The sequence below is a fragment of the Balaenoptera ricei genome, chromosome X (assembly GCF_028023285.1).
Source record: "Balaenoptera ricei isolate mBalRic1 chromosome X, mBalRic1.hap2, whole genome shotgun sequence".
NCBI classification, from domain to species: Eukaryota; Metazoa; Chordata; class Mammalia; order Artiodactyla; family Balaenopteridae; genus Balaenoptera; species Balaenoptera ricei.
This window is the reverse complement of record NC_082660.1, coordinates 91,697,301-91,721,541: the sequence shown is the minus strand read 5'-3', so window position 1 is coordinate 91,721,541 and position 24,241 is coordinate 91,697,301. Positions and strand designations below refer to the sequence as shown.

Here is a 24,241-nt window from a genome sequence, read left to right as displayed (position 1 = left end):
TAAAATAACAAAACAGTCAAGGTCTGTGCTCTCATGAAACTTATGGGGGTGGAGTGAAGAGGAGTTGTGAGAGTCAATAAATAAGTAAATAACTAATAGTGAACATAATATACAGTGATGTCATAGAAGAGAGGTGGGGGTGAGAAGCTACTTTGGAATAAGTGTTCAGAGAACACCTCTCTGATGTGACCTTTAAGCTGAGATTTGAATGCCAGGAGGAACCAACCACGTTAAGAGCTGGTGGAAGAGTATTTCATGGAGAGGAAAGAACAAGACATGCTAAGACCTTAAAGCAAGAGCTCTGTGTGTTAAAGAAACAGCAACAACACCGGTAAGAGGCGAGGGTCGGTGGGGTAGTGGCATGAAAGAGGTACAGAGTAGTGGGAGACGAAGTCAAAAAGGCAGACAGGGACTGCTATATTGGGGTTGTAAGCCAGAACAAGGAATTTGGTTTTTAAGTGTCATAGGCAACTATGGGGGAAGGGAAGACTGTTACAGAGAGGAGTGATACCATCTGATTTATGTTTTAAGATCATTTTAGCTGCAGTGCGGAAAACAGAATGTTAGGGGTGCAGGAGTGGAAATAGACAATTAAAAGGGTCTAGCAAAAGTCCAGAAGAGATATGACTGCAATCTGAACCTGGCCTAAGGTGTAAATGGTAGGAGAGGTAGAAAATGATTGTATTCGTGAAATGTTTTGGAAGGAGACTGGGCAAGGCCGTAATAAAGGAATTGGATGTAAGGAAAAAGAAAGAGAGGAAGCCAGAATGACTTCTAAGTTTTGGGCTTCAAATAGGAAAAACTAAGGGAATGGTCGTAATGACAATCAACCCCACCTCCCTAGAACAGATGAGGCTGGAGCAGAAGAGCAATATGTATGTCTAACCCACCAAGAAGTTCCAGGTTCCGAGTTGTTTCCTCGGGTCCTACGAAAGAAGGGCGGGCGAGCAGCTTCTGGCCCTTTCCGGTGGAACCGTCCCATCGCTCCCCAAGGACCCCCTTTCACAGCCTGCCCCAGCAAGGAGCGAACTTGGCCACGACAACTGACCCACTGGGCAGATTCCCGGTCTGGGGAAAAACCCGATACCTTGTAGGACAGTCTTGCTCAGAAGTCAGGAGATTGATTCCCTTCGGCCTCAGGGCTCCCACTTTGCCCGGTGTTTAAAAGCACCTCACCTAAAATACTCCTCAGTCCCAAAGCCTCTGGAGTCCAAACGTCACCTCCCGGATTCGAATGAGCGGGCTCCGCCCCGCGCATGCGCTTCCACGGCGACACAAGGGGCTTCAGGGCGGAGCCACGCTCTCTGCTGAAGCCTGATTGGTTGGGTCACAGCTCAATGGCGCGAAGCGGCGCGCGCGCCCACGCTGACGCAAACGCAATTCCGCAGAGCCGCCGGCCACACCCGCCAGGCCCGGGGACGCCCGGCTAGCGGGCAGTTGCTGCTGAAATCAGCCCATTGGCTGATGTTCCCACTGTTCTAATATTGTTCCCATTCGTCACTGTGCCTAAAACGGAACAATTAGTGTCTCGGTTCTTGAGTTTAACAAGACCAATTACAGTGATCCATTTGCTCAGATTGACCCCAAAGGTCGGGACTTTGAATCTGTAGGAAAATATGAAACTGCAAACTTCTCAATAAAGGCTGCTTCTCCCATGTTGGGCAAGAGAATTAGGTTAAAGGGTCTGACACCTCTGAAGCTGTCGCTAGGAGGTGGGAGGAAAGGACAGCGGCTGAATTTGCCCTCCTTTTACCGAGGATGGGCACGCATACCTTCTAGAGTATGCTGGAAACGTATGTCCTGAGCCAGATGTGGCATCTTGTAGGTAGCCGGCCAGTCAACAAGTAAAGATTCCTAACTTTGAGGAATCGATGGACCTTAAAGAAACTGGCTAAAACAGCAGCAAGGGCTTAGTCTGAGACCTGAACTTAGTCCCTAGTTTAGTCTCTTACTAGAGTAGGAACTGGAGAGGAAAGATAAAAATTTAATGACTCTCACTGATTTTTTTGAGGCCAAAATATACCCATAAACTATAGGCAAAAGTGTGGGAGGAAACTTTGCAATCTTGGGGAGAGATGAAGAATCAGACTAAGTTGATGTATTTGGGAAAGACTACAGCAAAAAATGATTATTTACCACATCTTACATTGTTTTCAGAGTACTTTCAAGAAATCATATTTAATCATGCATGAGAACTGAGTGTTCAGCATTTTCTATGATAGCTGATCTTCCTTATCTAGTAAAACTGAAAATTTCTCGAGTCATTTTTTCATAATCATTTCATACTCAAATGTAAATTGAAAGAATTTTAAGCCTTCAATCCCCTTATTTTTGTAAATGAAATTGGGGCCCTGAGTGGTAAAATAACTTGCCTAATGTGACAAGTCTGTGGCACGGGAATTTGTGCCAGTTTGTGGATGCATATATAGTGAGAGACACTGGTTCATCTTTATTTAATATACCTGCAATTATTTCTGAAATCATTCTTCTACCTTCCCTTGGCATCACCTAATAAAGCAGAACTCCCCAAACCTGGGAACTGTATTGAGATCTAATTTTGTGGCTTTCGGTCTTATGTGCTGACATCACAGAAGTGTGAGGAAACTTAAATGAGATTGGAAAGTTAGTAACCTCATTAGTATATTAAGTTATTGTACTCCCCCTTCTCTTTATCCTCCTCCCTCATCCACTCAAAAATAAGACAACCTGAATCCCATGACATGACCCTTTCTTTCCAGATTTTCATTATTTGTCCAGACCACTTCCTCCAAACTTCAAAAATTTTTATTTTGAAAGAATGAGAGAAATAAGACAGAGAGGTATCAATCAACAAGAACAATGATATCGAAGAAAATACAATAATTTGTACTCCCCCCACACACAACACTCCCACCCCTTTTCCCATCCCTGGCACAATAATATTAAAACCATCAAAGCACATCTAACAAGGAGAAGCAGCAGTACGTAATGAAGAAAGCAAATTTTCATACTGCTCAATCCAACTAGCCTATATCAAATGTCCTTCCCCCAGCTAAACTCCACTCACTGGAATGATAAAGAGGTGTAGAGGAGACAGCTGTGGGGGTAACTTGGATCTCTGCTTACACTAGCAAAGCTCAATGAAAATTCAATAGGAATAGTGAATCTGTTTGGCAGCAAAACACTGGATACGGCTCCTCTGTCAAATTTCAGATGATTTAAAAGAACAGCTAGTTTGAGATTCACAGACTTCTAACGGGACTAATCCTCGCTCCCTCAACCGCAACAGTGGAGCAGCTGCCAAATCCTGGTTAGCTGCTGAGAATAGTGGAAGTGAGGCAGCTTTTGGCTTAAGAAAATCCAAAAAAGATGTCCGATATAAAGTTTACTGTTTCAGTTTCCAAGTGTGAGTAAAGGAGCTTAGTAGGTTGGGCTCCGACAAAGGCAAGGTGAAACTTCCAATTTTATCACTTGAAGAATTAGATTATCTATTGACTGCACATTTCCCTTATTTTAATTAAACTCAGTATGGAGTATTTACAATGTAAACAACTGTTAAAGTAGAAGTTAATTCATTTTACGTGTAACTCAGTGTCTCAAATTGAAGGAAATTTTTCCTAAAGTGGTAGGTTTAAGTTTTCAGCTTAATCTAGTGAGGGATTCCCCCATCCCGTGGGAATACATAGTTTGTTTTATACCAAGAAGTAAGTAGGATTCTCTTTATAGGAGATTTATTTTATTCTGCCTTCACCAGAATCAGTCTATGAAGGGAAGGATATCTATGCAGGATTAGTTCAAGATCAGAGCCTTCTCCTTCGCACGTGTGTGCAAACACGCAAACACACACACACAGTAAGATTTTCCCACACTTAATCTCACAGTCACATGCTTGCTGGAGTCCATCTCACAAATACACTTCAATAGTTAGCCATATACATGTACATGCAGCAAGATGTGAGAGTTGCCCCAGAGTGATTAAAGGTGGTGCACATACATCTATGTGGGGAGGTCATTTTAGGGTATAGGTGTACACAAGCCAATAGGGCCATTAACTTGCAGGTTATATTTGTCCCTTTTCCCCCAAGATAAATAAATCAAATGAAAAACACACACTGACATCTTCCTGGGTGTCATGGAGGCAACTGCCTGGAAGGTCCACTTTCTTGCACTTCCGCTTTCCTACGACAATTTCATTTTGCCCTGAGGGGCCTTCTCATATAAGGACGGCTGCTCCTCGGTATTTCCCGCATTGCCGGTACTCCCCGCATTCCCTGGCAGCGAGGATTTCTTCTCAGAGGACCGGTCTTCGGGCTTTCGGGCAATCAGTAGGCGGCAGGTAAGCAGGATGCCGAACACCAGGGCATGGGCGTAGCGTTTGAGAGGATCACCGACTAGCTGGTGGAAGAAGAGCACAGCCAACACCAGCAAGAGTAGGAAGAAGTTGGCCACATCTTTGGGACGCCCAGGCACAAGGGTCATGACAATGCCACAGGCCACCTCAAGAGCACCAATGCTTTTGCGGAGGAGAATGGAATTGATCCCCATTTTCTTCAGCAGAGGGAGGGCTCGGACATAGCTCTTGTAAGCACGTTTCTAGAGTGGAATACCATAAGGAAATCGCTGCATTAACCATGATTTTAACAGAATGAAGAAAACACAAGCAAGGTCCTTCTTCCCCACCATTCCCTTTCCACACCAGACAAGGGTGTCATATTCTTTTTTACTGTGCCCCCTAAATAAAAGCCTTGTAATTAAGGAAAAAAGCAAGCAATCTGCTGAGATCCCTGTGATTTAAACCTTAGTAACAGCACCAAAGGTAAGAGAATTTGGCTTTATAGTTTAAAAAAAAAATTTGGGGGGGGGGGGGTGGGCACGCCATGTGGGCGGGATGCGGGATCTTAGTTCCCCGATCAGGGATCAAACCCATGGCCCCTGCAGTGGAAGCACCTTTTATTAAAAAAATTTTTTTCTGATTATAAATCATAAACAACATTAAGAATTTAAAAGAAAATTCACTGGGCCCATAAAAACTGGTACTGATTAGCCACATCCACATTTTCTAGTGCCTACATTGTCCAAACCCAGATGCATATGAATACCAACAAAAATGAGACAAGGCGGTAAAGCCTCACTAATTTGGACTTCCCTAATTTGGAATCTGTGTTAATTCAAAAAAGAGCTGAGTTGGAGTTTACATTTGTGGTATCTGTAAAAATAAAAAAAGTGTGTGCTAAGCAAACAGAAAAATTTAAATGTATGCAAATGTTAGCCCCTTATATATCTTTAAAATATAGTAAGACAAAAATCGTTCTTATGGTCACTGAGATAAATCCCTAGGATTTTACAAGACACTACTTTGATTAGCCTAGTTCAGGTTCATTAATTTTAATTCAATAAACATTTACTGAATACCTATTATGGATTATGTGATGGAGATATAGAGATGAATATGATAGGGTCAAGAAGCTCTCAGTGTAGTGGGGGGAAACAGATGCATAAACAACATTATAAAGCAGCATGGTTAGTGGTATATAAGAGAGTACTGTATAAGATCTAATTGTAGCCCAAAGGCAGATATCATGGAACAGAGAAGGGAGGCAGTGGATATACTACAAAGTAATAGAATTATACTGACCTTAGAGTAATAGATAATCATATTTTTCACTATTTAGATTGACCCAATCCTCCTTTTGTAGTAAAGTGATGAGATTTTATCAAGTGTCTTTCTGGTTTTGCCCACTACTTTGTTTTCATGAAGTATCCATTAATTCATTCAATATTTATTAAGTGCCTCCTGTGCTAGGCATTGTACTCAGTACTCCAGATACAGACATCAATCATTCAAAAGCCCTGCCTTCCTGAAGTTTGAGTTTATGAGAAGAAAAGTTATGGAAGTACATAAGTGCAATAAAGTGTTATGGGTGCTGAAATAAACTATGTAGTAGGTACAGTGGAGGCACACCAGAGTGGTCAAATCTCCCTAGATGGGGACTGAGAAAAGCTAGAGTAGAATCTTAAAAGAAGAGCAGATGTTTGCAAGATCAATAAGGGAAGGGCATCGAGGGCAGAGGAAGCTGGATGAGCAAAGGCCCTGAAGCACAAAATAGACTGGCGTGTTTCGAACACTGCCCCAGCTCGGCATAGGTTGGGGGAGGAAGGGGGAAAGGGTGAGACATGAGACAGAGAAGACAGATATGAATCAGATCATGGAGTGTTACGTTGTGGAGCTGGACTTTATCCTATAAGCCAGGGGAGCAACATAATCTGCTTTTAAGGAAGGTCCCTCTGGAAGTAGCATGGAGGATGGATTGGAAGGGGTATGCCTGGAAGCGAGGAGATCAGGTGAGAGAACTGGGCTAGAGTAATGACAGTAAGGATAGAGGGAAAGGGAGAGACTCAAGGATACTTTGAATGCACAATCAACAGGAATTGATGTCTCATTGGATGTGGACACTGAGGGAAACGGAGAAGTCAAGAATGCATCCAGGAGAAGAGGGGGATGGGGCAGGAAGGAATGAGGAACTCAATTTGGAGTTTTTTAGTTGAAGTATCTCTAAGACACCTAAGTGGAGATGTCTGGTAGGCAGCTCAATAATAGAGGTCTGGGGTAAAGATACAGAATTGACAGTTATCAGTATGCCCAGGTAGAATGTATACAGTGGGAAAATGTGTGACAGACATTTAAAAAATGGGAGGAGGAAGAGAATCCACAAAATAGACAGAAGCAAGTGTGGTCAGAAAAGTAGGAGGAAAACCAGGAGAGATGGGGTCATAGGGGCCAACAATTTTAAGAAGAGAATAGTCAAAAGCACCAGATGCAAGACAAGTATTACAAGAATCAGGCAGAAAGCCAACTTGACCTGTCAGGAGCATCTGGTGCTTAGAATAGTGTTCACACACTCTAGTTTGGAACAAATGTTAAGTCATTTCTCTAGTGAATGCACCTTTATTTCATGGATTAATTATCATGAGTAGCACAAGATAGTCCTTTATGAGTACTGTTTCAAGACCACTGGTTTAGTAAAAAAAAAAAAAAAAAAAAAAAAAAAGAATGGATTTGGATTCAAACAGGATTGGCTTCAAATCCCATCTCTGTCATTTTCTAGTTGGTGTCCCTGGGCAAATTATTTGCCCTCTCTGAGCCTCATTTTCCTGAGCAGGGCTGGGACTAAGATGAAGTAAGCCTATGTCCCCTGAGTGCAAAATTTAAGAAGGCACCAAAACACTCATTGATTAAGGTAAATAATATCCACAACAAATAAAATATCACAACTTTAAATAGAGGCAGGATCTGATTCTGCACTTGCACAACACTGCCTCACACCTCTTCCTAATCCTAGCCCTGTCAGATCCTGTCTTTATTTACCTTTATTCACCTCTAGTCCCTAATCTGTTCCTGAGCATATAGTGAAACACAAAGTATCAGTCGTTCTTCCTCCCTCTTCCCATTTTAGGTTAAATCAGGGATTTTCAGAGAAAAATTAGGAGAGAGGTTGACCGGTAGGCAGAGTAAAACCCTGGGCTGAACTGAGCTAGACCCATGTGGAGCAGAGCTGAGCCGAGGATTAGGGCATCTGGTAGTTTCCTCTCACTATTAACCTAGATGCCACCTGCCCACTCTCTCTCCCTCAACACTCTGGTGATGGTAGCAGGGGGACATAAGGGAAAGAAATCTAGACCCAAGAGTTTTCCTTAACACTTTCAAGCTAGGACCTTTTTAAATTAGCAACACAAAGCTCCCCAAGAGGCAGTTCCTAAATCCTAAGTGTAACCTTCTGACATAATGAACACAGGAAGCAGGATGAGTTCCTTACAGTCAGTGCAGAGCCAAGATTTCCAGATGCTGACTGAATGCCTTCTGGAAACATTCCTTTTTTGCCTAGGGCTAACCACCCATCATTTAGGAATAGATTTTTATCTATACTATAGTGAAATCTGTAGGCCAAATTCCAGGGCTTTAAATCAAGTTCCTATGACTTCAGTGATCATTGTTCTCTCCATTTGCTCTAACTCCATATTACTTTTTCAGTTGTTTATCTAACCTCTTAAACTGCAGCTGTAGATATTTTTATGCAGCAGTTGCTTCTTTCTTTCCTTCTTTCTCAAGAGGAAACTGCATGTGGATAAGCCATTTCATCAAATCTTTAGTTCAAAGCTGAGTAGGTACAGATAGCATCTATTCTCCACGACTCCTGATAGGGAAGTCATGTTTAACTTAGAGATGGGACTAAGCTTGGATGTGGTTTTGACAGTCTAGGAAGCCCTTTATTCTTTCTCCTGTGGAGTAGGATAGAGACATCAAAAGTATTCTGCTATTGCCAGCAGCAACAATACTTGGTCTGGGCCACCTCAATTCCAACAATAGAAGGGCCACCTGTCTTAAGTCTATAGTAATTAGATCTCTAACGACTTTAATTGTTCTGACAGTAAGAATAAAAGGAGTTGACTGAGTCACTCTCCCAAAAGGCTCTGGAAGTTCACTTTGTTATGTCTGTTTCTTTTTCATTGCCATGACCCAGACCCTGAAACCATAGTTTCCTTATAGGGGAAGGAAGCAGGAGACAGAAGGGTTTAGTCAAATGTTTCAAATCCCTTTAATCAAAGGCAGTCATCTAGCAATACCCTTGGGCTAAGATAAGCTAAATTCCAATTTTAGTTTTGCCCCTAAATTGCTTGCAGAAAATTACTAAGTATTTTATTACCTCAGTTTCCCCTTTTGTAAATTAAATGAGCATTTTGGAGATTTGGTCAAAGAATCATAACGTCATAGCATCAACCAAGGGCCACACACACATATTTTATCATTAATGAACCACACAATTAGAAATACATATGTTTGCAAGCCACAGTAATTATTTAAATGATAATAGCAATGATTCAAGCAGGTCCGTTTTTATCGTATGAGACGATATGATTCAGACATGAGTCAAAATCATATGGAGCCTTTCTTTAGTTATACCTTTTTTCTTTTTATCATTTATTCTTCACAACACCCCAGGGGCCATGATCTCATATTAATTACATTAAACTTGAGCAGCTCACAACTGGTTTACTTTAGTTCACTTAGGCTAGTTAGGTAAAAGAAAAAAATTTTTGGCTAATATACTGTATAATTCCATTTATATAAAGTTCAAAAACAGATGAAACTAACTTATATTGTTGGAGTTGGGATTTACCCTTGGAGAGGTAGTAATCAGAAGGGGCCAGGAGGGAGGTGTCTAGGATGCTGGTCATGTTCTGCTTCTTGATATGGGTGCTGGTTACGCAGGGGGATTCTGAAAATTCCTCAAGCTGTATACACTTAGGCGCACATTTCAGTATGTATGTTATACTTCAATACAATTTACAGGGAAAAAACTATATGAAAGCAAAAGAGGGCACTGACAAAAATATATTTTGGCTAAAAATCTCAGCCTGGTTGATATCTTAGATCATAAAGGCTACATAAGTGCTGCAAAAGTTACTGTTTCAAGTATGATTTTCCTGAATCTCTGTAGGAAAAATAGCCATATGTGAATCATAGATCATTTCTTAAATGCAATAATAAACCATCACATGTTTAATTGCCAAATATCCATGTGAATGAAAAACACCTTTTAAGCAGTTCTACCTTCCACTGTCATAAAATGCCCACCTAAAAAGGAAGCTGGCAAACCTGGTCCTACTAACCAAAGTGGATCCCTCCCAGATTGCATCTAAGGGGAGAAGGGTCTGACTTCCACTGTCAGTCAAAAGTCGCTCTGAAACAAGCACAGCTGTTGGCCATTGAGAGGCTATAAGCTCCCTGGCATAAATTTCAATGTAGTTTAGCTTAGGATGGCTAGCTGTGTGAACTAAGCAAAGTCATTTCACATCTCAGGGTCAGTTGCCTCTCTGAAGGAATAAACGTACTGTACCACCTCAGAGAACAGTCTAAGCACCAGTAAATTACTATCTTATTATTATTATCTTAGTATTATTACCTTATCATTCCAACTATTATGTAGTTGGAAAGCAATTAATAGTGTGATTGGAAGTATAAAAGATCACCTATGGACATTAAATAAACTGCCCAAACCTATCTGGAGTATTTTCCTAGGGCTACACAAACCCTGGGGAAATACTGGAGGGCATTTCACTATAAATAAGCAAATCATCCAAATCAACAACAAACCTTCCCTATAAGGGGATGCAAAGAAGTGGCAGAGACCTGCCCTGTCAGAGACTTTGCCCTCTCTTCCTCAGGGTCAAAATCCTTTGGCTTCAATGTGACAGGATTTGTGGTGTTTTCTTACTATTCCATTTGTGGCCCTTTGTGCTTATAGGATAGAACCACTGTTACAAAGAGCTGAACACCAAATTTAGAGCAAGTCAACCATTCATATGTTAAACTGCTTAGCAGCATTTGTAAGTGCTGTCTCACAATTTCAAGTGAATTAATGAAGGCATTTAGTCAGGGGAGTGGTCAGTCGTGTTGAATTCACGTGGGATTTAGAGTACTCTATAATGACACTTGCTAAATTGGGAGGAGGTATGGAGTGACACATACCAAACAGGCTATTCAAGAGAGGCATCCGGAAATTCTGCATGGGATCCACTGTGTATTACCCAGCAGCAAGTGTGGAGTTTTCTATATTAGCTGACTGCATAGAGGTCTGTTCACCACGGCATAAGGAAATAGCATCTTGCTCTTTTACATGCCTGATTTCAATCCCTTAAACTGGCCAAATTAGTCAGGAAACCATTGCATAAAATAGAATCAATTATCATCACCTCAACCCAGAGCATTTCTTGAACACCTACCATATTCATACACTGTACTAGATGCTTCCATATGTAATCTCAGTTAATATTTACAACAACTTCCTGTGGTAGGTTGTTATCCTCATTTTACAGATGAGGAAACTGAGACAGACACTAAGAGTGTCAGGTCTTGAACCCAAACCTACATGACTCAAAGTCTGTACTCCTTCCACTAACCTTTCCTGGCTTCCCCAGGAGAGACAGGAAAGAAGTTCATAGTCATTTGTCTGTCTGGTTTTTAGCAGTGATTTTCCACGGAGGGGATAACACCTAAGCATAACACTAATGGCTTTAGAACAAGAAAAAATAGTTGACAGAAAAGCAAAAAAAAAAAAAAAAAAAAAAAAAAAACTCTAAATTTGAAAAATTGGTTTCGAAGTAAAATGAAACCCCAAAATATGGGATTGGGGCAGTTAAACTGGTACCAAAAAAGGAGAAAAAATGTGCCAGATATTTTCAAGAATCGGTTGTAAGTTCTGACATCCAAAAAAGCAGTTGTAACCATTAATGACTCCTCTACTGGGAATATTGAGTCACAGACTTGGTTTCTAATCTCTGCTCCAACAGCAGCTTACCCTAGGATCTTGGATAAGTCATTAAATTTGCTCTGTTTCAGTTTATCCATCAGTAAAATAAGCATAACTTTAAAAAATGAATCTACCTCACAGAGATGTTTTAAAGAACAAATAAACAACAAGAGCAACAACAACACCTTGAGATTTTATACAAAAAGCCACTGCAGTCAATACATGACTAACTCCATCAATGCAGAGGAATCACTCCTAAATGCAAAACAGAAAATCCCAGATAATCATCCCAGCTGATCTCTGGTTGGGCAAGAAATGGCTTCTGAGCTGCATCATCAAGAGCCAACCAGAGAAATCTGAAGGGTGGTGACAAGCTAAGACAAGCTAATGCTACAATGACTCATTCATTCACCCAGCCACTCAACAAATATAAACTGAGCAACTTCTTTGTACTAGAACTGAATTGTCCCCACTCCCTATGGATTCAACAATAAAGTTGGGCCGGCCCAGGCACTATGCAGTGGGCCCTATGCCAGAAAGCCATCTCTAGCCTGGGGTCCAATTCTCAATGCGGGAGGGGACCCTGGAAAACGGCGGTCTGAAAATCCTCCTCAAGCTTCATGCTACTGTGAAGTTTACCTCCCAGCTAGATATAGTTCTTCCATTGCCTCCAGATGCCCCTGAGCACAGAAGCACGGAACTGTGCGTACACGTACACACACACACACACACACACACACACACAATGGTTCTGTACTGCTGTATTAGATTATACCTATTTAAATATGTTCCTTTGTATGATATGGAATCTTCATATATTTCTTCTGCCTTTCATTAAACTGTAATAGCTCCACACCCTAGGAAGAAACCTACTGCAAACCCATTTGTGGCTGGTCCTCCTCATGAGCTCCTGCCAAGCTGATAGGAAGCTTCCCGGTGACTCCATCTTAGTTGGATTGCCTGCAAAACCTAACACTGTACTTAGGGTGCAGCTTGGGCGGCCTCTAAAGCAGCTGAGCAGGATATAGGGAGACAGGGAGTATACTGAAGAAGGGTACTATGTCCCTAAGGCAAGGGAAAGCTTAAATATACCCAAGGCACACACACACAAACATATAAATGTATGCATATATGAAAAGGAAAGAAAAGCAAGAGCATATGCATTTATTTATAATCTAACGCCAAACTACTGCTGCCAAGAAAAAAATATAGTGGCAATTCCCCTCCACCCTTTCCCTCTGCCTTTGGTGGCTTCTGCTACCCCACTTCCCCTCCCCTCCCCAATGCAGGCTGCCTTGGATACTCATTTTGACCTGATTTCAATTCCATCTGGTCAAATGTTCTGGGAGGAGGGAAAGGGGGAAGGAGAAACACATTAGGATTTGCAACTGGGGCTAGACCTTGGCCCCTGAGTCCCAGCCACCCTCCCCGACCCCAAGGTGATCCTGTGGTGAGAGAGACATGGGACACACCAGCTCAAACCCTGAGACAGAAGCCAGAGCTGCCTGCAAACATTTCTGAGCATCTACGATTTGCCAGACTCCATCCACTTGCAGCTCACGTTGAGGGGCTCTGGAAGGCTCTGCAGTGAGCTCCAGGAGAGCTATTTATTCCTGTCAACTGTCAACGTGTGGGGGCTATTCCTCCTTGCCTTAGCCCTAATGGGGAATCCCTCTTGCCTTTCTTCTCTCTCCCTCCTTTTCCTCCCCTAAGCTCTTTTCCTTCTTGACCTTGAGAACCCATTAATGGGCTCCCTCCCATTACTGGCAGCCTGGCAAAAGCAGAGAGAAGCAGGTTCTCTTCAGCTGGGGCGGGGAAATGAAGAGGCAAAGTGACAGGGGGAGAAGCGAGAGCGGAAGTGCTGGAAACATCCCCTGCCATCACCTCGTACTCCACAGCAATAGGAACAAGTCCTCTTCACACCCAACTGTGGAGAGCAGCCCAGCCCCCAGGTTGCAGAGGAGATGTTTTGGCCATTCACCTTCAGGTGATTCTAACTCTGCGGAGGGGAAAACCTGCAGAGGGCCTGGCCCTGGGCATCCACAGGAGACAAGGTGGGGATTAAGGACTATTTTGCAGGAGAGGAAAAGCAGACTTTGCAGATTTTGCAGATTAGCCCATATGCAAAACAAAATAAAACAAAACATCCAGCTCTCCCTTGAGAGAAGGGGAAGAAGCAGGCTCTCCGTGACCTTTATTTGGGCCAAGACGGCTTTGTCTCGAGGATATAGACACACGCCCAGGCGGCTAGGGGAACACCATCGGCTCTCCGCCAGGGATGAGGAATACCTTCCCCGCCCCCTAAAAACTGCTTGTTTCAGTAGCCCATTCGCCCTCAGCTATTTCCTCCTTGCCTTTTGTTCTTCCCCAAGATAAATAAACTCTCCAGCTTGCTAAACTCTTAGCTCCAAGGGAAGGAATCAGACTTGCAGACTGGCTGCCGGGACTTTGGGTGTGCTGGAAGGAGGGAAGGGCTCCTGCCAATGACAGGTGTTACGCAGGTCTCAGCCCTCCGGTTTACTTGGGGGTGGGGGTACTCACTGGGCAACCCCTCCCCCAACTGGCATTCAGTGGCTCCAAAACAGTTGCTCCCGGCATAGCCCGCAAATGAAATCGCTCTCGTCCAGCTGCTCCTTCCCAGCTGCAAAGTTGTTGGGGAGAAGGGAGGGTCCGGGGTGGGGGTAGGGGTGAAAGGGCTGGGACCGTGGACCGGGAAGGAAAGAAGGGGAGAGGTACTCGCCATCCCTTGGGGGTGCGCTCCTCATCACCCGTTTGCTTCACTTACCATCTCACTGTAGGCATCCTTGCTGAGCCTGGGGGTCAACTTGATAGTCCCCATGAAAACAAAGAAGAGTCCCAGGGCCACTGAGAGTGCCACGACGGTTACGGTTCTAGGGGATGCCATGGGGTCACCAAGGCAGGTCCCGACTAATACTGCTGCTTTGCGCACCCTGTCTAAGGCGCAGGCACTTAGCACAGAGAGAGCTAGAGGGACGCTGCGGAGGCAGCAGGCAGCTAGAATGACAAAGGGAGAGGAGGGAGCTCGAGGGAAAAATTGAGAGACCGAGATTCAACCTCTCTCACTACAACAATCGCTGGGTCCTAATGCCCTACGCTCTCTCCGCACTGGCCAAAAGCACAGTCTCGATGTTAAAGGAAGTCCTAAACTGAGGTGGAAACTTCAAGTCTTAAATGGGGGAAAAGGTAGGTTATGCTTCGAGTTCAGTCCCTGGGCTGCCTCTGCAATGAGGAATTAAGGAAGACCGTTCTATCACTTCGCACCAGGAGTGCTTTTTATCTGTATAGTCCTTTAATTATTCACTCCCCTTTTCCAACCTCTCCCCTTCTCTCCCCTTTTCCTTTCCCTCAGTCAAAACATTAGTCCTCAGAGTTGGTGGTTTCTGCAGTTGGTAACACTTGAGGATAAATCTGCAAAGTTGTCCAGCTTGATTGCTGCCAAAGAAGGCTTTATCTTTCTCTTCCTCCAAAACCTTTCATGGCTCCCATTGCCCAGTGTTTAACTCCAGAATTTTAAATTTGGCATTTAAGGGCCTCCACATTTTGACCTCTGCCTCTCTTTGGAGGTTTATCTTCCAGTAATTCCCACTGCCACCCCTCATCTCCTGTCCACTCATGGTCCCATCCAACCTGAGATTTCCTACCTCCCCTACATTCCCTTTCCCTGCTCTATCACTCTTCATTAGCATTCAGCCTTTTCTTCAATGTCACCTCCTTTGCCTTCCCTGATCCACTGCCAGCTGGATATGATTTCTCCCTCCTCTGATTTCCTGTGATAGTAACCAATATTTATTGACCATTTACTAAGTGCTAGACACTGCCCTTGACTTGTATTAACTAATTTCATCTTAACAGCAACACTGTGAGCTAGATATGAGTTCCTATTTTATGGATGGGACACTGAGGCACAGGGAAGTTAAGTAACTTGTCCAAGAGTATATGCTAGTATATGGAGAGACAGAATTCAAACCTGGGCAGTCATTTCCAGAGCCCAGGTTCTTATCCATTGCTCTACTGCCTCTCTGTATAATATTTTGTATCGTAAATATGACACTTACCTGATACTGCTGAGCATTGTAATTACACAGTGCTCACAATTACACAGTGTGCGCGTGCACGTGCATGCACACACACACACACACACACACCTTTTTGAGAGGCAGTGTTCATTAAGAGAGAGAGAACAGTCTGGCGTCAGACCCTGAAGGTCCAGGGTTTCAATCCCAGCTCTACCACTAACTCTGTGAACTTGGATAAGTCATTTATCTGAGCCTCCATTTCCACATTTATAAAATGTGAATGAAAATTCTGCCTCAAAGGTTTGTTGTAAGAATTCCATGTTAGTAAATTGCCTAGCATAGTGTCTAACACAATGATACCTCAATGGATGTGGTTCTCTTTTTGCTTCTTCTGCCTTCCTAATCCACTCCACTAGTTTAGATTATAAGCATTTAAAAGGGAGGAACAACTTCTGTATATCCCCTACAGTACCTAGAACAACCCCTGTTGTGCACCAGATCCTAATATATCTTGACTGGGAAAAATTTGATGAATTAAATGCAAATATCCTGGGGAGTGGTAACACTTTAAGATTTAGCAATCATTTATATCTTATAGTGGAAGCATTTCAGACTCTTTTCTTATTATGATTCGACCTATAAATTAGTGAGTGACTACAACGTGCATACAAGTGAATTAGGCACTGTAGGAATACGCAGATAAATGAGGCATAGACCCTGCTCCCAACGGGCTTGTTGCATAGTAGAGAGTAGGATTTGTTAGAGAGGAGAAAATTTCTTCATACATAAAAGAAAGACTGGAAAGAATAAACCAAAATGAAATGTTTGTCTTTATAATTTGTTTTCCAGATGTCCTACATTGAATATGTCAGTAAAATGAGTACTTAGGGAAGCACATTCACATACTTAAGCAAATGATCAGAATATATATATGCTATTTTCCTTTCAAATTACATGATAATGGGAATAACACTATTAATTATAAAAATGTATAAAATACTGAATAATAAATATTACAAGGAAAAAATAACTCATGATCCCAGTGTGCAGAGATAAACATTCTTAATATTTTGATGGGTTAATATTTTAATTGACCTTTTTCTTAAATACCTATGTACAAAATATATATAAATTATTTTTCGAAATTTAATCCTACTATAGAGTCAGTTTTATGCCCTGCTTTTTTTTCAGTTGTTAGCAATTTTTCTGTATCATTAGACTGTCTTCAAAAACACAATCTTTTAAAAATGATTGTATAATGCTCCAGCATCATCTGAATATACTATAATTCATTTAACTATTCTCCTATTGCTAGATATTGATGTTGTTTCCATGGTTTTTCCTTCTGCATATCCTTGTATATCAGCCTTTTCTGAATTCCTGAATTTTTCCTTAAGATAAATTCCTAGAAGGTGAATAGGTCAAAATTATGAATTTTTCATATATACGTATGCATATGTATACAAATTTAATAACAGCTAACATTTACTCATCACTTAGAGGATGCCAGGTACTATGCTAAGTGACTTGCATGTATTGTGAGATTAGTACTATTAATTCTCTCCATTTCGTGAATGAGGAAACTGAGCCAGCAGGGAAGCAGCTCCCCAAGTCCAGAGCAGGGCTGCCACCTGTTGGGGTACTCAACTTAAACCTGCGTTGTTCCTCAGTTTCCTGCTTCTGCTCCTTTAATTCATTTAGAAGATATGAATATTTAAAAGGCTCGATACGTATTACTAAAGAGCTTTCCAGGAAAAAAAATTTACCCTCTGATCAGCAGCAGAGAAATATATATGCATCACCACATCAGATCTGCATTGAGAGTATCAGTGCGTTTTTCATCTTCACTAATTTCATTATTTAGAATTTTGTATTTTGTGGATTATTTGTGTGTTAGAACATTTTTTCATATATTTATTAGTCGTATGTATATCTTCTGTTTATGTCCTTTGCCATTTCTGAGTGTTAGTGGTTTTTGATTGATTCGTAAGAGATCTGTATGACATGGATCATGTTTTAAATATTTTTCCAGTTTGTGTTTGTCAATAAATTTGATGGAGTCAAATCTAACAATACTTTTATGATTTTTTTCATTGCTTTTATGCTTAGAAAATTCTTCCCAATCTGAAGATTAAACATTTGCCTATATTTTCTTAAAGCAGTTCTATTCTTTCATCTTTTTTTCATTTAATATTGTTGACTAACTCTATCCTCATTGGTCTGTGATGCTTCTTTTATTGTATATCAGGTTCTTGTCTTTTTCTAGGTGAGTCTCAAGGCTTTCTGTTCAGTCCTACTGATTTGTTTGTTGATTCTTGTGACAGTACTACGTTTTAAATATTATAACTTATGTATACATGTTAATATCTTATAAGCCAAGTCTCCCATCACTGTTATTCTTTTTCTAAAATTTCTTTGCCATTCTCCCCTATTTATTGTTTTAGGTGAACTTTAGAATCACTTTATCAAGGTAAAATAACTTCGAATTTTGACTGGATTGAATTAAACATGTAATTAATTTAAAAAGTTGATATCTTACAAAATTTAGCCTTCCCATCCAGAAATATGGCATCAGTTTCCATTTATTCAAATCCCAGTTGCTGAGAGATGTACAAATATCCTTGTTTTCTTTGTGTAGAGCCTATACATTTTTTTAAAAGTTATTCCTATGGATTTTATGCTATTTTTTTGTCATCATGAATGGATTTTTTTTCTCCATTGTATCTGCTAACTGGTTGTTGCTGACTTACAGGAAAACTATTGATTGGTATTCAACCACTCTGCTGAACTCTTTTCTGAACTCTCTTGTTAAATCTATGAGTGTTTCAATTGATTCCCTTGGGTGTTCTCTGGATAGACAACTGGATCAGCTGCAAATGATGATGATTGTTGTCTCCCTTCCAATACTTATGCCTCCTTTCTTTTTCACATCTTACTGTGTTAGCTACAGGCCAGCTTCTAACATTTGCCTGGCCCGGGGCAAGAGTACAAATGGAGGCCCACTTACCACATGTCAAGGAACCATAATTTGGAGCACAAAAAGAAACATGAAAGCCAATGCTTGTTACTACTGGGAAACAATCATTGTTATGAAAGAATCTATTGCTATTGAGAGAGGAAGGACTTGACAAGTTAATTTGTCTTTTCTCTTACTAAGCACTTCTGCTGCTCAAATTTTCCCTGTACACCAAAGCAGTGTCTGACATCAGCGGCAGCGTAACTCACATCATGGCATTTGGTTGTATTTGCCTTTTGTTTCAAGTTAGTAAAGAGCTATCATTTACTGAGGGCTTACCACATGTCAAATGACATTCTAGGTGTTTTACATACATAATCTCATTCATTCCTTATAGCAACCCTAAAAAGTAGGAACTATCATTGTTAGGCTTCGATTAAGTAACTTACTCAAAGTCACATGCCTGTATGTCCCTGGGCTGGCATTTAAAACCCAGGTAGGAGGACTTCCCTGGTGGTCCAGTGGTTAAGACTCTGCTTTCCTAATGCAGGGGGTGCAGGTTCGATCTCTGGTTGTGAGCTAAGATCCCACATGCCTCGCAGCCAAAATATCAAAACATAAAACAGAAGCGGTACTGTAACAAATTCAATAAAGACTTTAAATATGGTCCACTTAAAAAAAAATCTTTAAAAGAATAAAATAAAACCCAGGTAGGTCTGAAACCAAAAGTTCATTTTGTTAACAACTACATTATACTAACTTCTATTTTATCATTTATCATGATGTTGGCTATTGGTTGACATGGATATTCTTTATCTGGCTCTGGAGGCGAAATAGAATACTAGATTTTTCAACTTGAACTTGAAACTGAGCTGAGACCCTATACCTGGTTCCTACAAAGAGGTAGCCCTCTTTGTTGTCTCTTAGGGCCTGAGAAATTCTGTTCTTGATCCATCTCATTCCTTACATCCTACCACTTAAATATCTGTAGGTTTTTGCTTCAACTGTAGAGGTCTCTGGATGGTGACTGCCCAAGGGTTCACAAACTCACATGCCTGCAGAGAGTGAAGAGTTAACATAAATGTGTAAATTAGTGAGACACTAGGCAACAGAACTGGGGTGTTTTTTTTGTACTGTGACCCCTGAATGCTCTGGAAATTCTGGGGTAACTGCTAACGAGGCGACCAGTTATAGCACAGATCGTCCCGCATTCTTTTGGTGGTTCTCGAAGTATGGTCTGAGAACCCCAAGTGGTCTATTATTCCCTTGAGGTATTTTGTGGGCTGCTCTCTTAGACTATTAATGTTACTTTGTTTCTGGTTTGCATTTACTTGTGTCTTATTCAAATAAGCATCATTTCCTCAGTTTGTTATGGGAGAGGTTTGCTGTGATGTACAGTAGATGTTCTGCAGAGTCATTTGCCTTGTAATAGCAGTCCTGATTGAAAGACTGTGAGATCCACCCAGGAGTGGGTACAACACCCACATCTCCCATAGGGTCACAATCTGAGGACTTGCTCTGTAGACTGAAGTGGGATGTCTTAATTTTATTACTGGCTACCATCTAGAGAGAGATCGCTCTGTGCTAGGCACTGTATCATTATAGTGCATTACATACACCAGCCCATTTAATCCTCCAGACAGCCCTATGAAACAAGTCCAATGGGTTCAATTATTATGCAAGTTTTTACAGACAGAAGAAATCGAGGCTCAGAGAGGTTAGGCCATCTTTTCCTAAGTGGCAGAGCTAGAAATGGAGCCTGCCCCATAGCAGAGCCTATATTTTTGGATCATTATTGGTCCTTAAACTTGGCTAGCATTAGAATCACCTGGAAATGTGTTTTTAATGCAAATTAGTGGGGCCCATCTGCAGAGACTCTGATTTAATTGGTCTGGGGTGGGGTCCCCAGCACTGGTATTTTTACAAAGCTGTCCAAGCGATTCTAGTGTGCAGCTACACTAATGAACACCTCACTCTGCTGCCTTGAAACTCAGCGGCCTCAGCTGTATCTCAGGAAACTACAAGGCACATGGTGGAAAAAGTGAAAAGAGAAATAATGTTATGGTGGGGTAAGTGTTATGTTCAACATGTGCCTCTCTCTGCCTACTGTAGGCAACATGTGTTCTTCATAAGGTAGGTGTGAACAACCAGCTCTGAGGAGAGTTTGCAAGGTAATGGCTCTTTCCTCAGCTTCACAAGTGGTGCTAATCGAGCCCCTCCGCAGCCTCAGACTGAATGTGTGAGTTATATCAAAATCCCAACTGACAGGTAGCTATACTCAGCAAATACTGAGCTTCAATTTTAACACTTCAGGTTACTTCCAAAGGAGAACCAAGATCACATGGTACATGCAGCAGGTTTTTATAGCTGTCAGGACTAAGTTAGAAACTGAGCCTAACTCAGGATATGTCCAGCTCTTTCCAGAAATATTGTATTCTATGAAGGCAGCCTATGCACTGTGTACTCCCCCAGGGTGGAGTCTCTAGTCAGTTGTCTGGTCTTCCTGGAGAGGCAGAGGTAGTGACTGAAACCTGCAGATCAGGACATCCCCAGGATCCCTGAGCACTGAGCCATGAGGAGAGCACAAGCCCCCTGTGCTTCATTTCAGCTGTAGGCTCTTCTGCTCTTGACCGGAGGCAGTAGAGTACAGAGCGCAGGTCCTATGCTCCAGCAGCATCAGCATCAGCATCACTTGGGCACTTGTTAGAAATGCAAATTATCAGGCCCTGCCCCAGACCTACTGAATCAGAACCTCTGGAGATGGGACCCAGCAATCTGTGTTTTAAGGAGCCCTCCAGGGAATTTTGATGCATGCTGGCATCAAAATTTGAGAACCGCTGGCCGAAAGTTAAAAGATTAAGAGTGGAGATGTGGCACCAGATAGTTTAAGTTCTGGTTCCATCACTTACTGTGTGACCTAGGTCAAGTTATTGATCCTTCTCTAAGTCTCAGTCATCGCATCTATAAAATACAGCTGCCAATTTTCTTATCTGTAAAATAGGTACTTACATGGAATAATGCACATAGAACACGGAGCACAGTGGGAGGCACAAAGTAAGGATTCAATAAATGTTGGATACTCATTATCTTTTTAAATTAATTAATTAATTAATTTTTGGTTGTGTTGGGTCTTCGTTGCTGCGAGCGGGCTTTCTCTAGTTGTGGCGAGTGGGGGCTACTCTTCGTTGCGGTGCGCAGGCTTCTCATTGCGGTGGCTTCTCTTATTGCGGAGCATGGGCTCTAGGCGCATGGACTTCAGTAGTTGTGACACGTGGGCTCAGTAGTTGTGGCTCGCGGGCTCTAGGGCGCAGGCTCAGTAGTTGTGGCGTGCGGGCTTAGTTGCTCTGAGGCATGTGGGATCTCCCCGGACCAGGGCTCGAACCCATGTTCCCTGCATTGGCAGGCGGATTCTTAACCACTGCACCACCAGGGAAGCCCTGGATACTCATTATTATTATTATATTGGCTGTTCTGGATAATCAACTTTCATTTCCAATGTGATTGGGTTCCTCTGGAAAAGATCCTAATTATAAGATCAGAAACCAAATAGTGTATCTTAAACAACTCAATGGGAATGGGGCAGAAAGTATTTCATCTACCAGTTTCTTCACAGAATCATGGAACATAAAAGTGGGGGCATGCCTAAAAGCAGTCTAGTTCTACCATTCCATTCAGCCTAATAATGGCTCTTAAAAGAAATCCAGGTGCATAGCATCAGGAAAGAAAGTAGAGATGAGTCTCTTTATTATTGAGTATTTGCTGAGGATGGTGATTTGGAAAGGACTGAAATTTTAGCCTCTAAGTAATTTGTAGAATTTGTGCCCTCGGTGCTGAGTCCCAAGCATGAAGCCAAGGTTCATGTACTGATGGCATTACAGTGTAGAGCAGGACATGGGATAGGTGTCCCCATGTTATTTCTCTACATCTAGATCTAAGGGATGACTGTCAGTGCTGGGATGCTACTGACATTGAATTGCAAATTTCAACACTATGAAAAGCAAAGGGTTGAGACCTTATTAAGTCAGAAAATGAACATTAGCACCAGCCATGTAAATGTGAGGTAGTAAATATCTGCGTTACCCTAGAAACCAGAACATAAAGGTAGCTAGGTAGTTTGGTGACAGTTTCCAGGGTAATTCCTCCCACCTCCAACATAAGAGCTTTCCTATTATGTTAACTCTTTCTCTACATGGCCACTGGACCTTCACTCGATGTTGCACTATCATCTCCCTCTCCCAAAAGATTCCCTGATTTCCCTAAGTAAGTGCCAGTGCCCTTCTCCTAAGTACTATTGTCAAAAACCCTTAACGTTTAATCAGGGAACTGAAGGGCCCCAAAAGTAATGTGTATCTCCAAACCTAAGAGGTAGAGTTTAGAAAAAATTAGACACATAAATCAGAAAATGATAGACTCTTCAATTGAAAATTTAAAAAAAAATAAAAGCTCACAGTGGATGAATCTAGCCATCTGTGACTCTTCCCCGAAGTGGCTTCTTGTAAATATAATTTGTAGATATACTGCAGATGAGATTAAGATGCTTCCCAATATCTCACCTGGGAGCTACCAACCTGGAATGTAATTCGTGTAAGACGAGCTGTTACCTTGGCAACTGTAACATGTAATGAGGCTAGGAGGCAGTTAATATTGTAATGACAGAAGATTCTGGCAACTAGTTAGAGATGGTGGAAAAAGAACATTGGAGCGTCAGTGTTTATCCAGCATTGTTCAAGTAACAGGAACACTGATCTGGTAAAATGTGTTACAAATAACCCAGCCAAAGAGCTCCCTCAAAACCATTCAGCTCCATATATTCAAATTACAAATGATCGTTAGTTTGGTTTCTCAGGTACATTAATAGTTGGTAGGTATAACCTTTTACAGGAGATAAGAATATGTCAGTCACTAGATACTGTATTCCTCACTGGCATTTGGCTTGTAAGCCAGTCTCCTATTAATCTGCTTAGTGTAAGGTAGTCCCTCAGAGTCTAAATCACTTCCACGGGAACTGATGAAATCTAGTTCTCAGTTCCACATACTGGACTATGGGAGCTTCACCAAGATTCATCAAGTCACTTTTTTTCTCTGATATTTTAGGTGTTTTTCTCTCCCCCCTAATTTTCAATGTAATGACTGTCTATTGTATAAAAAATTAGAAAGTACAGAAATGGAAAAAAAATTTTGCAAATGATCACCCCAAGCCCACTCTGTAGAAACAACCACTGTAAACAGCTGGCATATTGCCTTCCAATGCATTTTTTCCTTTACAAATTTAAAATCATACTGAATGCACAATTCTTTATCCTGCCCTTTTCACTTAAGGTTGCCTTCTACACATATTTCTATGTCATTATAAACTTTTCAAAGACACAATTTTAAGTTAAAAAAATTTTTTTAATTAATTAATTATTTTTTAAATTTTTGGCTGCGTTGTATCTTTGTTGCTGCGCGCAGGCTTTTCTTTAGTTGCAGTGAGCGGGGGCTTCTCTTAGTTGCAGTGCGTGGGCTTCTCATTGGGTGGCTTCTCTTGTTGCAGAGCACAGGCTCTAGGTGCGTGGGCTTCAGTAGCTGTGGCACTCGGGCTCAGTAGTTGTGGCTTGCGGGCTCTAGAGTGCAGGCTCAGTAGTTGCGGAGCACGGGCTTAGTTGCTCTGCTGCATGTGGGATCTTCTGGAGCAGGGCTTGAACTCGTGTCTCCTGCATTGGCAGGCGGATTCTTAACCACTGCGCCACCAGGGAAGCCCTAAGCTAAATTTTTTATTGAAGTATAACACATACAGAAAAGCACACATATGAAGAGTATAACAATGAATTTTCACAAAGTGAATGCATCTTTATAACCAGCACCCAGATGAAGAAATAGAATACTACCAGCACCTCAAAAGCCTCCTCATACCCCCTGCCAGCCACTCCCTGCACCAGAAAGGTAATGCCATCCTGACTTCTAACACCATACTATGAGCA

The 24,241-nt window shown here is 41.8% G+C and overlaps 3 protein-coding genes across 4 annotated transcripts in view; 1 reads left to right on the top strand and 2 right to left on the bottom strand.

The window, feature by feature from the left end:
• CENPI (centromere protein I) overlaps positions 1-1,247 on the bottom strand; it is a 56,323-nt gene extending 55,076 nt beyond the window's left edge. The window contains exon 1 of one of the 2 annotated variants that reach the window (XM_059910268.1): positions 1,177-1,247. The gene's annotated coding sequence lies outside the window, so the exon portion shown is untranslated. Of the gene's footprint in view, positions 1-1,087 lie in introns of both variants that reach the window. The other variant, XM_059910267.1, reaches the window with a different exon arrangement.
• A 1,561-nt stretch (positions 1,248-2,808) lies between these two features.
• Positions 2,809-14,302, bottom strand: TMEM35A (transmembrane protein 35A). The gene is made up of 2 exons (XM_059910722.1): positions 14,074-14,302; positions 2,809-4,572 (listed from the first exon to the last, which is right to left on the bottom strand). Exons 1-2 carry the CDS (start codon positions 14,191-14,193, stop codon positions 4,159-4,161), a joined length of 534 nt encoding a protein of 177 aa, XP_059766705.1. The 5' UTR covers positions 14,194-14,302; the 3' UTR covers positions 2,809-4,158.
• Positions 14,303-24,103: 9,801 nt separating this feature from the next.
• TRMT2B (tRNA methyltransferase 2 homolog B) overlaps positions 24,104-24,241 on the top strand; it is a 40,375-nt gene continuing 40,237 nt past the window's right edge. The window contains 1 exon segment of the mRNA XM_059910423.1: positions 24,104-24,203. Coding sequence (XP_059766406.1) covers positions 24,104-24,203 — 100 coding nt within the window.

Coding starts and splice junctions, on each gene's coding strand:
- TMEM35A (XM_059910722.1), bottom strand. CDS start 14,193: ATGGCATCCCCTAGAACCGTAACCGTCGTGGCACTCTCAGTGGCCCTG. Junction 4,573..14,073: donor AGGATGCCTACAGTGAGATG/GTAAGTGAAGCA, acceptor ATTCCACTCTAG/AAACGTGCTTACAAGAGCTA.